Source organism: Apodemus sylvaticus, chromosome 1 (genome assembly GCF_947179515.1).
Source record: "Apodemus sylvaticus chromosome 1, mApoSyl1.1, whole genome shotgun sequence".
NCBI classification, from domain to species: domain Eukaryota; kingdom Metazoa; phylum Chordata; class Mammalia; order Rodentia; family Muridae; genus Apodemus; species Apodemus sylvaticus.
The window spans coordinates 27454614-27469944 of record NC_067472.1 but is presented as its reverse complement, the minus strand read 5'-3'; the positions used below and the strand labels follow the sequence as shown (position 1 = coordinate 27469944).

General features: G+C 40.7%; 2 protein-coding genes across 15 annotated transcripts in view; one reads left to right on the top strand and one right to left on the bottom strand.

Annotated features, from left to right (window-relative positions):
• Positions 1-2864, top strand: part of Ifit2 (interferon induced protein with tetratricopeptide repeats 2) — a 130653-nt gene extending 127789 nt beyond the window's left edge. Inside the window, exon 3 of the mRNA XM_052186807.1 lies at positions 2806-2864. Within this exon, the coding sequence (XP_052042767.1) occupies positions 2806-2849 (44 nt within the window). The 3' untranslated portion in view covers positions 2850-2864. The remainder of the gene's footprint in view (positions 1-2805) is intronic.
• Positions 1-15331, bottom strand: part of LOC127688231 (interferon-induced protein with tetratricopeptide repeats 1-like) — a 180368-nt gene that overhangs the window by 103926 nt on the left and 61111 nt on the right. For 2 of the 14 annotated variants that reach the window (XM_052186813.1, XM_052186811.1), the window contains exons 2-3: positions 12971-13303; positions 10883-11155 (exon numbers count right to left, since the gene is read on the bottom strand). In XM_052186813.1, the coding sequence (XP_052042773.1) occupies positions 10883-11155; positions 12971-13092 (395 nt within the window). In that variant the 5' untranslated portion in view covers positions 13093-13303. Of the gene's footprint in view, positions 1-9147; positions 9638-9776; positions 11156-11675; positions 11788-12970; positions 13304-14143; positions 15142-15177; positions 15293-15331 lie in introns of those variants that run through there. The other 12 variants (XM_052186854.1, XM_052186845.1, XM_052186822.1 and 9 more) reach the window with 10 other exon arrangements.

Below are 15331 nucleotides of genomic sequence, written 5' to 3'. Positions count from 1 at the left end.
AAACAACAGTGTATCAGTTGATGCATTACACATACCACTCCCCTTATGTAATCCTCGGAGTGTCCACCCACAGTGGACTGAGATTTCTGTACTGCTCAGCCCACACCCAGCTTTTCATTGCAGCGCAGAAACAGATCGCCATCATGAGGTCTGTGCAGTCTCTGGTTCTCCACTTTAAATGATAAACTGAGGTGATCACTGTATAGAATTTTCTTACTTTGCCTGGATTCCTGTAGATTCGACACACCTGCATTAGCATGAAGTTTACTGATTGGCTATTTGATTATTATTTCTCTGTGCATGTGCAGGAAATTGAAGTTTATAAAACTGCTCACTGGACATCCCTAGAGAATATTTATAGACACAGTTAGATCCACTCAAGCACAAAGTTTGACTCAAAGCTAGTACTAGAAGAGTAACTCTTTTTGGATATTTCTGTTATTTTATTCAAAGTGATTTAGGCACTGGAAAGTAGTGTGTGTGTGTGTGTGTGTGTGTGTGTGTGTGTGTTTCAATGTGTGTGAATCTCTGTGTGTATCTGTCTGTATGTCTCACTGTATATGTGTGTCTCTATGTATGTGGTGTGTGTGTGTCTGTGTGTATATCTGTGTTTATTTTCGTGTGTGTGTGTGTGTGTGTGTGTGTGTGTGTGTGTGTGCTTTTTCAAAGGACCCAATCTTTCACCAGCAGGTAGTGTGAGACTTGAAATCAGTATTGCATGCTCACTTCATGTTGCAGAAATGTCTGATTATTTCATGATTGAGGTACAAGAAAAAATTCTTACAGATGAGCAGGCATTTTGTTCTTTTTGGCTTTCTTTTCATTTCTCATATACAAGCAAATCTCCAAGTTTAAAGTTTATTTTTGCTATTGTGAAAAGCTGCAGGACAAGCAGATTAGTATTAGTTCTCGGTGTGGTTGACCAGAAAGCTGACCTGCCCAGAATTTTATTGGCTAGCTTGAACAAAAGGCTTTTCTGTCCTGTTTGGCTGCATCTAGAACAACGAATGTAAGCAGGTCTGAGCAGGACCCTCTAGGTTATGCTGGCCTAGGGTCTATACCCCTGTGTTCTGTAAGACCAGAGGTAGCTTAAGCAATTCTCTTGAAATGTTAGAAGTTGAAGAATGGAGTAATTAAGGACCCAGGAAGGCACCAGAACCCTTCTGGGTACAAGCCTCCTACGTGTGTCTTGAAAATCTTTGTTCTATGTACAGCTTTTTCTGTGATGGTCTTTCAGTTCTAGACAGTAAATGTTCATATGTCTAAATTTCCCATAGCCAAACTTTCCAATTTGGGTATTATGTCTGTCTCTCTGTTTTAGTTACATTGCATAGGGTGCTGTGATAAGAGAGCTGATGAAAACAACTTAAGGAAGAAAATGTTAATTTATTTCAGCTCAGAGTTGAAGGGGACAGTCATGACAGTGAAGTCATGGTGGTCACAGAGCATGCTGGTCTCAGTCTGTTTAGTGGGGAATCAGAGACAGGTGAATTCTGGTGCCCAGCTTGCTTTATTTATAATTATTTATTCTTGGATCCTGGCCCAAGGTGTGGGGCCACCCACACTTAGAGAGAATTTTACTGCACAGTTAAACATTCTCAGACATCTTCCTAGATATAACCAAAGGTGTGTTTCTTTGGTAAGTATACATCCCTTCAGATTGACAGTGGGAATCTGCTGACACAGCATCATTCCCCTTTATACTGAGACTACAAAAGGACAAAATCAGGGAAGAGCTGAAGGCAAGGATGGTCTTCAAGATGCATGGGTCACCCCTCTTTCACAGCAATCTGCCCCATGAAATCTGAGACCTTAAAGGCACCACCTAACATTCTGACTCTCCAGAAGGTTCTTATATTTAAAAAGACTAAGAATTTGTGGGTTGTGGGTTGTGGTTGTCTTCATGTTCTTGTGGCTCCTCATCGATGGTGTTCATGAATAATTGTGCAATCTAAAGCCCCAACTCATGATTAGGTCTCAGAGAAATTGAATTCTTATACTTTCACTTTTCTTTACTGAGTCAGGGTCTCATCATGTCACCTTGGCTGGCTCAAATGCACACACATCACCTAATTCTGCTCCTGAGTGCTGGAGCTGAGAATGTGCATGAGCTCAGCTTTGAACTTTGTTTTATTAGAGGTGGGAAGCACATTTTCAGGGCCCTTTTCTTCCTGATGTGCCCCTGCTGCCCTGTAAACTAGAAGAGGTATAAAGAATTACAGCCTCTCAAATTACACTATGCTTGTGTCCTGAATCACAAGCAGCTTTTGTATATGATTAACTTGCAAAATTGCAGGGAATTCTAAACGCTCCAATGAATAGATCTAAGATGAGACTAAGAAGGGATATGGAAATAGAACTCTTTTAAAAGGACGATATTTTTTCAGATAGGTGCCAAAATGGGAGTACTACTTAATTGTGGATGGAGTAGTCACCACTAAGTCTCCCATTCCTTGAGTGTAGAAAAGGCCTCCTGCACTGGCTGTATGAATCTGTTCACAGGAACTAACACAAAGGGTTGCCTGGTGGAAGAGAGGAAAGTGTGAAGACATAAAGAAATTTGAATGTTTAATGGCTGTTTCAATTCTGAGAAATTAGCAATTAGAAACAATAGCCAGAAAAAATGTATCCTAGTGCCCATGGCTCACATTGTAATCTGAGTCCAGCACCCACAAGAAGGTGGTTAATTTTTTGATGTTGTGGGGCTCAGTCCAGTTACCATGTAAAATTAACCATCCCAAGAGTCACAAGATACACAAAATGTGCAGGTACTCATCATGGTGACCTTGTTTGCTTTCTCCGCAGTGAGGTCAACAGGGAATCTCTGGAAAAAATCCTTCCACAGCTGAAGTGCTATTCCAACCCAAGGAACCTAGTTATTTGGAGAGTCGAGGGAGAACAAGCCTGAAAGAGAAACGGGTGAGAAAAGAGAGACCAAGCAAAAATGGAGTCTTGTCAAGGTCTGTTCATTGAAAGGTTGAAGGCCTGGTTATAAGTCCACAGTAAAAGGAGATAAGGAGGGGCTGAGGGAGAATGATTAAAGGCACAGAAGGAACGGAGGACATCTGGCATGGATGCTGGCAGCAGGCTGGTGGCAGCTCGAAACATTTTGCAGTTTTTTTATGGAATACTGATTCTTCCCTAACAACCCCAGGTGTTTATCCAAGATAAGGACCAGTTGGTTCCCACAATCAGCCATGAGTAAAGGAGGCTTCCAACAAAGGGTCAGTGGATTCTCAAGGTGGGAGCTGTTGAAAGTCTGGTTTCCTACAGTTTGGTCTCCCACAAAGTGCCATTTCACCTGAAATTTATTCAAGGAAAGAAGTATGTCCAGTCATATGGAAAACCTGGTGTGCAACCAGATCGAACATTTAAACTTTGAATACAAAGCGACAATGTATGACTTATTGGCCTATATAAAGCACCTAGTTGGAGAAAACGAGGCAGCCCTGGAATCCTTAGGGCAAGCTGAAGATTTACAGAAGACAGAGCACGATGCTCAAGCAGAAATTAGACATCTGGTCACCTGGGGAAACTGTGCTTGGATCTACTATCACATGGGCTTATGTTGACAAGGTGAGACAAGTTTGCCAAAAATTTGCAAATCCTTACAGCATGGAATGCCCAGACCTTGACTGTGAGGAAGGATGGACACATCTAAAGTGTGGAAGAAATGAACGAGCCAAAATGTGCTTCGAAAAGGCTCTGGAAGGGAAGCCAAAGGATCCAGAGTGCTCATCTGGGATGGCCATTGCCATGTACCGCCTAGAAGAAAGACCTGAGAAGCAGGTCTCTGAGGATGGTCTGAAGCAGGCCATGGAGCTGAATTCTCAGAAGCAGTATGTGAAAGTTCTCCTGGCCCTGAAACTGCAGAAGATGGGAGAAGAATCTAAAGGGGAACGATTGATGAAAGGTGCCCTCGAAAAGGCTCCTAACCAGATGGAGGTCCTCCAAAAGGCTGCTCAGTTTTACAGGGAAAGGGGTAACCTAGACAGAGCTACTGAATATCTTGGAAAAGCACTGAGATCCACAGCTCACAACAGTTCCCTCTACTGCTTGGTCATGTGCTGTTACAGGGAAAAACTGAAGAAACTGAAGAATACAGAAGAAGCTGACAACAGTGAGAGAAGACAGAGGATGGAAGAACTGAGAAGATTAACAATGGAGTACATGCACAAAGCTCTTCAGAGGAGGCAAAGTCCTCTGAACTCCTACTCAGATCTCATTGAGTTCCCAGAAGTAAAGAGATGCTATCAGATGCTATTTAACAAGGAGAGCACTTGTGCTGAGGAAGAAGACCTGTATGAGTGCTATTGTAACCTCCAGGAGTGTCACAGGAAGTCTGAAGACTTCACAGCCCTGAAGGATTTCATGCAGTTTCCCAGACTTGAAAAACCCATCGAGGAGGAAGAGGTTAAAGAGCGAACACAGAACACAGATTGTAACCTGCAATAGGAAATGTTGCTGGAGTCTAGGCATTTCTACAGAATAAAGGAGAAGCTGAATGGGTTAGGGGTTTCGGAGGCAACACACTTTAGTGCACAGGCAGCCCTTTCCTGATATCTTCTGAGCCTGAGGACAATTGAAAGTGTGTCAGAGTTCAGACTCCCAGCTCTGCACTGTGAGAAAGATGTGGTGTGTGTTGGTGCTTATGGGGTAGAAAGGGCTGGAAAGGGCTAGAAAAACAGGATCCTTCCTGCCAAGGATTGACGACGAGCTGCTCTTGATTGTTTCTTTAAAGAAGTATTTTCTCTCCCTGACTCCTCTGATCATTCTAGCCATATAATTTTCCAGCCAGTAGATCAAATAGAGAAATCAGGCCTAAGGCTCAGAGAGCACCTTTGATCACATTTTTTCTCTGCAACACATGGCAACTGACCATAAGAATTTAGTCTACTCCTCCACTGCTGGTGGGGTTGCAAATTGGTACAACCACTCTGGAAATCAGTCTGGCGGTTCCTCCGAAAACTGGGCACCTTACTTCCAGAAGATCCTGCTATACCACTCCTGGGCATATACCCAGAAGACTCCCCACCATGTAATAAGGATACATGTTCTACTATGTTCATAGCAGCCCTATTTGTAATTGCCAGATGCTGGAAAGAACCCAGGTATCCCTCAACAGAAGAGTGGATGCAAAAAATGTGGTATATCTACACAATGGAGTACTATTCAGCCATTAGAAACAATGAATTCATGAAATTCTTAGGCAAATGGATGGAGCTAGAGAATATCATACTAAGTGAGGTAACCCAGACTCAAAAGGTGAATCATGGTATGCACTCACTAATAAGTGGATATTAACCTAGAAAACTGGAATACCCAAAACATAATCCACACATCAAATGAGGTACAAGAAGAAAGGAGGAGTGGCCCCTGGTTCTGGAAAGACTCAGTGAAACAGTATTCAGCAAAACCAGAACGGGGAAGTGGGAAGGGGTGGGTGGGAGGACAGGGGAAGAGAAGGGGGTTTGCGGGACTTTCGGGGAGTGGGGGGGCTAGAAAAGGGGAAATCATTTGAAATGTAAATAAATTATATCGAATAATAAAAAAAAAAGAAAGGAATTACAAAGGTAAATTACATTTGTTAAATGATATACAGAACATATGTCCAGATCAATAAAGTGCACTGCATCCATGAAAAAAAAAAAAAAAAAAAAGAATTTAGTCTAATTCCTTCATTCCATTTAATTATAATCACTTAATCCTGAAGGATTAACTTTTGCCTAACCCTAGAATATTCATTGCACATCATTCTTATATTCTACCATGGTGTGTGTGCATGTGTGTGTGTGTGTGTGTGTGTGTGTGTGTGTCCATCCCTCAAAATGATCCTACAGTCACCATGTATGCCAAATTGAAATTGTAGAATAAATGTAAATGTTTCAGCTAAAATATAGTCATGTGTGTGGCTGTAAGAGACAGTGAAATAATACGGTAATATTAAATCTCAGAGTTTCTCCTTTTATAATTGGGGGTAGCTCATGAAAACTGTGCACCACTTTCTGAAGGGACAATGCCATTGATGTTAGGGGGAAAAGGCAAAGATATCAGGTGGGAAACCTTTTGGGGGAATCCTAGGGGTATACAGAAGGAAGTGCAGAAGGATGGATATAATCAATATATATTATACACATGGACAAAAATTTCAAAGGCTTTTTCAAGATTCTTCTTCTGCTAAGATAATGGAAAATTATAAATACACATTAGAGTATCAAAACACATCTGGTTTAGCATCTATGCCTGCACTGAGCTAAGCATGTATAATCAGTGTATCTAGGAACTTCTACTCTTCTTCCAGTCCACACAATCCAGTTGAGGTCTGTGCAGAGTTAGCAGCTGATTGTTTGGCCACATTTCTGGGGGCTCAGAGATACCTCAGCAAATGCTCTCCTGTCCATGTGTGAGGACACAGGTGGTTAGTACCTGCTACTGAGACTTTCCCTTCACTCAGGCTTCAGAAGGGTCTCTCAGACTCTTTTTATGTTCAATTGCACACAGTATTGTTGCCATTGTTCTCAGTTTCAGAGTTTCCCTGTATAACCCAGATGAGCCTGGAATTCAGAGTATAGCCCAAGCTTGTCTCAAATTCACAGTTCTCTGACTTCAGTCTCCGTATTTCTTGGATTTCAGGTGTATTGAGCCAAGCTCGGCTCTGAAGTCACTTTTTAATCCATTTATAAGCATAATTTATCATCACAGGTTATGCAAAACAAAGGAATAACATATCAATAAGATTAGCTGTTGAATGAATCTTTTCCCCTTAGATGGGGAACAAAGTTCTGGACAAAATATCTTAGATAAATCCTGAAATGATTTCCTAGTTAGTTTAGGAAGTTGAAACTTATTAGGAGGTGTGTATGTTGGGGGAAGGCCCTGACAATATACAGATCTGTCTCTCTAGATTTAGAACTATGCAGAAACTGCATACACCAAGCAGCCTCTGCTAGACACAAAACACACTGATCAAGAACTGGATACTTGGAGGGAGCTTGAGATTGACTAAATGTGATATTTAAAGAGCAATCATGGGTAGTAACACACTTCTGTCCCAAGATGAAAAGTGTCAGTCCACCTTAGTTTGCATGATATGTCTTAAGCCAGACCTAACAATACAGATACACCATATCTTAAAAAATATTACTTATAGAAGCATGACAATAAATCATGAAAGATGCAGACAATAATATTGAGAATTAGTGAAAGAGTAGATTCTGAAGGTTCTTACTATGAAAAAAATTCAAGGTGATTCAAGTCCATAGGTTGATGCAGCCATTCCACAGCTTATACATATATCAGAATATCATGATCCAGCATAGGTAGATGTAATTTTAATTAACATCAATCATATTTATGTTTAAAATGAGAGTCAATATAAGAACCAATAGCACAGTCAATAAATGTACCCTGTAGCCCCTCTTGTCACAGTCCCACATCTGTCATCATCTATTGAATAATTCTAATAAAATGCTACATGCTTGTAGCACATGTCTCTCATAAACACAAGACATCATCAGTCTCAGTTATTATATGGCAGGCATGGTGAAATTTTAAAACAAATAATAAACATGAGAACAACAAAAGCCACAGGAGCGTGTATGAAGAGGTTTATGCCGTCTCATACAGAATGGATACTAGTTCCTAACCTTTTCTCATTGTACAATACGAGTTTAGAAGGTGGTAGATAGCACATTCAAGAGTATAAGGCTCCAAGTACTTTTATCTATAGATTTATTCTCAGTATGAAATTCCAGCAGATGAAGAAGACAGAGTAATTGCCTTATCCCAACAACACATACAGAGGGAAATAAAGGAAAACTCTTTTAGTTATAGGAAACTATCTCAAATCTGTAACATATAAAAATACTCATTTTGTTACCTTAGAAATGAATTGTAAAGATAGCTGAGTTTAGGTGGAGAGTTTTTTATACCAGTTCTTTTGGGAGTTTTTTTTGGGGGGGGGTAAGGTCTCCCTCTCTCTTATTCCTTCACTCTACTTCCTCTCATTCCTCCCAATCCCTCCTTTCCCCCTTTCTTCCCTTTGTTCCTGTCTATCTATCTATCTACCATCTATCTATACAATATCTATCTATGTATGTTTGTATGTGTGTGTATGTATGTATCTGTCTGCCTATCTATTTATGTATCTATCTTTCTATCTAAATATCCATCCATCTATCTATCTATCTATCTATCTATCTATCTATCTGTCTGTCTATCTATGTTGTATCACACACACGCATGCACAGTATGAGTAATAATACTTATTTGTAAATGATTTCAGGACTTAACATTTGCATTGGGCATTGCATAGCCAACTAGTATACTCTTCCTGGGAACATTATAGCTCCGATTCTCACCATCCTGTAGTTGTTGCCTATAGTTTTTTGCTTAAGGTTGAGGACACTCGAGTTTTTCCACTTTAGCATGCCCATCCATGTTGTCCATGTTCAGTCATGTTTGAACAGGGAAGTTGGGGACTTTGTGGGAATGGTGCTTCTGACAGTTACAGGAGACACAACCTCATACAAAACTTCCTATTCATTTTGTCTTTAATTTCTCCACTTTTCCTTGTTTCTATTTTTTGGAAGCTTGAACAGCACCTTAGTAGATTGTAAAAGCTACTTGCCAAGTATGAGGTTTTCAGGTCAGATCCAACTTGAGTCTCCTGGTGTCTTGAACAATAGGAATTTACCTTGCCACTTTCAGGGGCAACCAAGAGCAACAGTAGTATACTAAAATGTTTTGGGAGTCCTTTAGATAACCCTGACTTACAACTCAAAAGGGGATTCTCATGCCTGGTACTGGGATTTCTTGAAAGTCTCTGGTTCTTTTGGGAGAACATTATCAAACCAAATGGCAAATTTTCATTTAAACTCTGTGTGTACACAGTGATTTACATGTATTACGGGCATTTCTGGTAGAGAGTTACAAGTATGATTTCTTATGTGTTTTTCAGGCATCCTTCTGATAGTCTACCCTCTTCCCTCTTTCTCGCCTGTATTCTTTGAGATTCAGTAGTGTCTATATTCCCAGAGCATCCTTGCTTTGTACTTGCTAACCTTATGGGGTTTGATTTTGCTGTGGTCTGGTTCCATACAAAGAATGAATACAGATAATAATGTTCCAAACAAAATATACTCAAAATTCTGTGATATTAGCAGATTTTATTGAATATGATAAGGTTAGGAAAATAACAAGGTGATATTACACAACTCTCAATAGTCTCAGCAGTGTCAGGTAGCTATTATGTCATTTTTTTTGTAGGCACACTCCAAAGAGATTACTCCTAAACTCTATCTTCCTGAAACATTAAAAGCTTTCTTAGAGGTAAATAAATAACAATGTATGTGTACCAAAGAAATCCACCACAATTGTCTGAAATCAGGCACTTGTTTACAAAAAGGTACATTGATTAGGCTGGTTGGGAATTGACCAGCAGGTTATGGATACAGTAAAGCTTATGAAAATAGAAGTAAGGACTGAAACATTGTAGGATATTTTGAATTCCTCTCCTTTTTAATGCTCATCTTTGCTCAATTATTTTGCCTTCAGATGTTGTGGCATGGACTTCAGGTGTTGTGACAGTACGGACACTCCTGTCACACACTCACAGGTCTGTGACAAAAAATCAGGGCTGTAGAAAGATCAGAAATAGAAAAGGCATCATCTGCATTTTGTTTCATTAGGTTCTCTAGAGTTAAGGGAACAGCTACAGAAGAAGAGTAGAATAGAGAGTCATAATCACACTGCATAAGCCACTTAATAAACTCTACCTCAAAACTCAGTGTTCACTGCTCCTGTAAGCCTGAGGGCCTTTTCATAGCATGACATGGCTTCACTTGTGTCCCCTTTCAGTCTATAAACAAACCCGAGGAGGCTCAAGCTTTCCAGGACATGAACATTCTGGTCAATGCGTCTTTTAGCCAGCTTCTCCAAAGCCTTGAGAAGTTTATCCCTGGAGTGAGAAGTCACCTCTATTTTCAGGCCTTTTAAGTAGTGGGTGATGGCTGTGTCTTCTGATTTCTTACGGAATTGTTGGAAGTTGCCATAGCGTAAATGAATCTCTTGCTGCATATGATCTTCCAAGTTACTCATGTTCAACGCTTTTTGAAAATTGTCCTCTGCCTCTCTAAATTGACCAATTTCTGAGTACATTTCAGCCAGATTAACATAAGCTATTTCATATGTGGGTTTCAGTTCTAAAGTCTTTTTGAAATGACATATAGCAGAATGGATGCATTGGTCTGCTCTTTCTCTATCCTCACCTATAGGCTTCATGTTTGTAGCTTTCTTTATTTGAATCAGTCGTGTCTTATAGCAAATACCAATCTGGAAATGCAAGTTGGTGGAGAAAGGTTTTGTCTGCAAGGCTCTCTCAAGTAAGTTGAGAGCTTCTTCTACAAAACCTTTCCTGCAGTAAAATTTGCCTACATATCCAAAGAGATATGTCTGAGAGGATATTATGGGCAGAATTTCTTCAATGTGTTTTTCTGCTTCATCTGTTTTGCCTAAATCCTGAAGCTTTAGAGCAAGGAGAACTTTTATGTATGGATCTTCTGGCTTTAGGCTGACAGCCTTCCTTAAAGGTTCTAGAGAAGTGCCATCATAATCCCGGCGATAGGCTACCACTGCATAGCCTGTGTTGTACTCAGGGTTTTCAGGATCCACTTCCAGAGCCTTTGCAAAGCAGCCCAGGGCTCGTTTATAATATGTTTTCCCACACTTCAGCAAGGCCCAGCCTTCCTCACAGTCTATTTCAGGACATTTCATCCTGTAGGGACTTGAAAATTCCTGGCAGACATTCTTCACCTTGTCCAGGTAGATCTGGGCTTCGTCCAAGCTGCCTCTGTGGTAATGCACCCAGGCACAGTTGCCCCAGGTCACCAGGCTTCTCCTGCCCAACTGCTCTCTCTGGACCAAGGCTTCAGCTTCTCTCAAGCTCTGCAGGGCCTCATCGTGTTGGCCTTTCAGGTGTCTCACGTAGGCCAGGAGGTTGTGCATCCTAAATCTCTCAATGTTATCAAGAAACTCAGTCTCTGTGATTCTTACTTCCAAATCAGGCATGTCCACATCTTCTATAACCAACTCCCATGTGAAGTGGCATCTCAGTTCATCCAGGCTCGCACATATGAGACTTCTATGAGAGTCTATACTGTAAAAACAAACACCAGTTTTTGATACCTTTTACATATTAAGTGTACTCAAAATCAACCAACAGTTTAGTCACCAAACACACTCCCTGTTTATATCCCTGTTTGTATTAATATCTCATAGGAAATTAATTTTACATAGCAATTTGAAAAATGCATCTTACTTAATGGTGCTACTATTTGGTTAAGAAAATTTAAATGTCAATTAAAATAATAATTTCATTAATATCAATAGAGTTTAAGCCATGTTGGTGAGCTTTAAGCCATCTTCATACAAAAATTAGAGTTATTTAGAAAAGAGTCTTCATGGAGAAAACGTGTTCACTAAGACTGGACAGTATGCAAGCCTCTGAGGCATCTTCCTAGTTGTTGATTTATATATGAAGCATCATCCTATCATGGGTGCTGCCATGTCTGGACATATGTTCCTGAGCTCTAATAGCTGAAGATGTCAAAAGGACCCTGCCAGGAAGCCACAGATCTTCATGGTCTCTATTTCAATTCCTGTTTCTGGATTCCTACCTTGACTTCCCACTGCGCCTTCTCCTCATGATGAACTACAACTGAGAAGTGAAGTAATCTCTTTCTACTTAAGCTGCTTTTCCTCATAGTCTTCATCACAGTGATAGAAACCCTAACAAAGACATCGATGAGATCGAAGAATCAAGTAATACCAACTGAGAGTGACCTCAAAGTTTATACATGCCAGAGCATCAGGAGGCCTGCTGAAAAGGGAGTGTGCTAGGTTTCAGAAGGCTACTGCACTTATGTAATCTCAACAAGATTCTTGCACAAACAAGACTTGAATGGCTGGGAGAGTTTTCACAAGGCCCCAGTCTAGATGACTTTCACAAAAGCCTATGCTTGAGTAGAGGATGGGTTGATGCCACCTTTCTCCAATGAGTGCATGAAAGTGACGAATCCTATAGTAAAGCTGACGCAGTACAAAGTCAAATGTAACTCCTGTTTTTCTTATTGAATGATTCAAGATCAGGTCATTCTTCAGTTAATTGAAGAATGAATAAATATAACCTCAACAACCACAGCAATTATTTCCTACCACCTATGTGGTAGCATAATACTTAGGGATCTCTGTGACCGAGAGTTTCTCTTCTAATATGTTTTCTGTGATGTTCTTTCTTTAAATGCACTGTGACAAAAAATATATTTCTTTGATTGTTGATTAAGTTTTCTCAATAAGCTAAAGCTAGTTACGACTGGGGAAAATTTTTGACACAAATGTCTCCACTCAGCACGTCCTAGGGTGATGAGAACAGACACTTCCAAGGGAACAAACACTTCCACATAGATGTCTGTTACTCTAGAGCTGAAAACATTTGTGAATGAATCTTCCAAGCCTTCACAATATGTGACCCATGCTCAGCTACTTGAGCCCTGGCCCGGCTAGTGTGAGACAAAATCTTTTGGTTTCAGACTCCATCTTAGAGATCCTGACCAAAGGTTACACTCAAGTTAACTTACAGGCCAGGACCTAGCACCAGTTTACACACTATGCCCCAACAAAACCTGTGTCTAACACCAGTTTCCAGGTTAACTCCCAACAAACCTGTGTCTACCACTGATTTCCAGGTTATTCCCCAACAATTCTGTACCTCCAGGTTGCAAGCCTGTGTGATATTTCACTTCCTAACAACCAATCATTCAAAAAAAGCAGAAGTTGAGTTTATGGTTATGCTCCCAACATCAGTATATAATGTTAAAGGTTCTAATTGCCCCCCCTACCAGATGTGTATCAGTCTAAACACCCTCTTCTTGCCTCTATAAATAACTGCCTAAAACTAGGCTCAGGGATTTACCTTCCCTCTATGTCTAAGTTGGCATGGAGCCCAAGCTTAGACTTGAAGAGACCAACATATGATTGGATCAAACTTGGCTCCTCAGGGGTCTTTTTGGGGTTCATGAACATTTCTTGATACATCAGTATTATGGCAAAGAGACTCCCTTTCAAATGATGGACTCATGACAGTTTTTTTCTTTTCAGAGACAGCATAGAAGGTTTCTGCTCTCCTTGAGACTGCAGAACTTGAACAATCTCCCAGGCTCTTCTGTCTCCTGATAGGAGCAACTGCTTTTCTTTCTTATCTCGATGATGTCACTTGCTTTCCTCTTGGTTTGGGCCCTGAAGGGGGCTACAGAGCAGAATGTCATCACTGGTGTGCACACTCTCCAGAATAGGACTGCTAAGGAGCCCAAGTTCTCTGCCAGCAGGGAGCACTCTGACAGGAGTGCTACAAGGTTTGTATGAGTGCATGGGGACCTAATCCCCCTCTGCTTGTGCTAGATGGGGCTTGTTCCAATTGTCACACTGGATTCTTCCCCTCTGCTGTTTTGATCAGTGAAAATGCATGAAGGAAGAGCTCACTCTGCCTCAGTTTTCTCATGCTAAGTATAAACAAGTTTGGGAGGAGGGAGCTGTCAACATGCCCCATTTTACTGTTAGGTTTTTTTTTTCCTCAATCAACTGCAATAACAGATAGACTCAGAAAAGTAGCTAGAAGGCCTTCACATGTAAGTATTGACTGTAGTTTACTACATCTAAACAAACCAGTAAAGAAGAGGGTATGTGTTTTCTAGAGTCCAAGCATCATAATCCTAAGAGTATTTACTATAGTCTACTGCATCTAAACAAACTAGAAAAGGGTGTGTGTTTTCTAGAATCTGAGCATCACAATCCTAAAATTTCTAATTATGCAGCCTCAGGTCTAGTGTTTCAAATGTAATTCTGGAAATGTCAGGTTATCCAGATTGCTTAGAATACTCCAGAGTTCCTGAGTGACCAGTTCTGGCATTGGAACCTGGGAAGTAGCATTTCCACCACCCGACTGGTACTGCCACATGAGCTTCCTCTGAGCAGTGTTCATTTTGTGAAAAATTAGTTTTGGAGTAAGGACACTTTCATAATCTTATCATAACCATAGAAGTCTGATCTGGGTGACTAGAGAGATGGCTCAGTAGCTAACAACACTTACTGCTCTTCCCAAGGACCCAGGTGTAGTTCCCAGCACCTACATCAGGTGGGTGAAACTTGCCTATAACTCAGTTCCAGGGAATTTGTTGCCTATTGGCCTTTATGGAACCTGTGGGCATGTGATACATTTAAACTCATGCAATCAAAACACACACAGATAAATTAAAATAAATGTATTTTAAAGTAACTTCTGACCTATCATGGAAAACAAAAAGAAATAATACAAAATGATCATCTTGAAATTGGCTGCTTCTTCTTTCCACTGAAATTCAATCAACTTATCATATCAAACCCTGCCTCCCCTCCTTGTCCTACTGCTCTGAAATCAGCATTCTCTCCTCTTCTACTTGGCAGTTTCTGCTCAGGCTCAGGCCTCTGTCCTTCCATGTGCAGTCTGTATGCTTCCCCTTGGGAAGTTGCCCCCGTGGTAGAAAATTCTATAATGTGGCACCTCTTTTGATTTAGTCCCTTAAGAGCAATGCTGCCTTTACTGAGCAGGCTGATACAGGCAGGAAGCTCACTTTTGCATTCATCCGCATCCTACCCCTCTGCACCACTTTCATCCATTCTTTATATCCCACACATGGGAAAGCTGAAGCCAGGTTCTTATTTATCTAGATCTCTTTGATTTTATTTTTCACCTACTTCTTTCTTCACTCACTTGGTTACAGCACTTTAGAAATTTGTCTAGGGACAGAGGAAAGTCTTGATGCTCTTTTGTGAGGGTCCAGCAAGCTACCCTTGGCATTGATAGTACTTGAGGTGTCCTCCAAGGTTCTAGAGAAGCTCCTTTTGAGATCTAGAGTACAGGACCTTACTAGACCTAAAGAATCTCCTTTCCCCTCCCTCATCAGGCCTATGGTAATTATACTATAGTCTTTGTTTGCCTCTTACCCAAAACCTTTCCACTGAGCAGTCTGTGTAAACCTATCAACATCAGAACCTTGACCAGGATGACTCTTTGGGAGGAATTCTCTAAGTTTAGATTGTCAACATACACAGAAATAAGGTGAGCAAAGAAGAGAAAGCCTTTACCTCATGTTGCTGGGAGATAGAAGTTGCTCAAAAGCACTTTAATTCAGGCCAGGAGACTCTTCCAAACTCAATCCAAAGGCATTCTAGGGATCCTAGTTTAAGCAAGGTATTTATATATTGAAGGATTACCACCCAGTTTATCACACCCTCAATT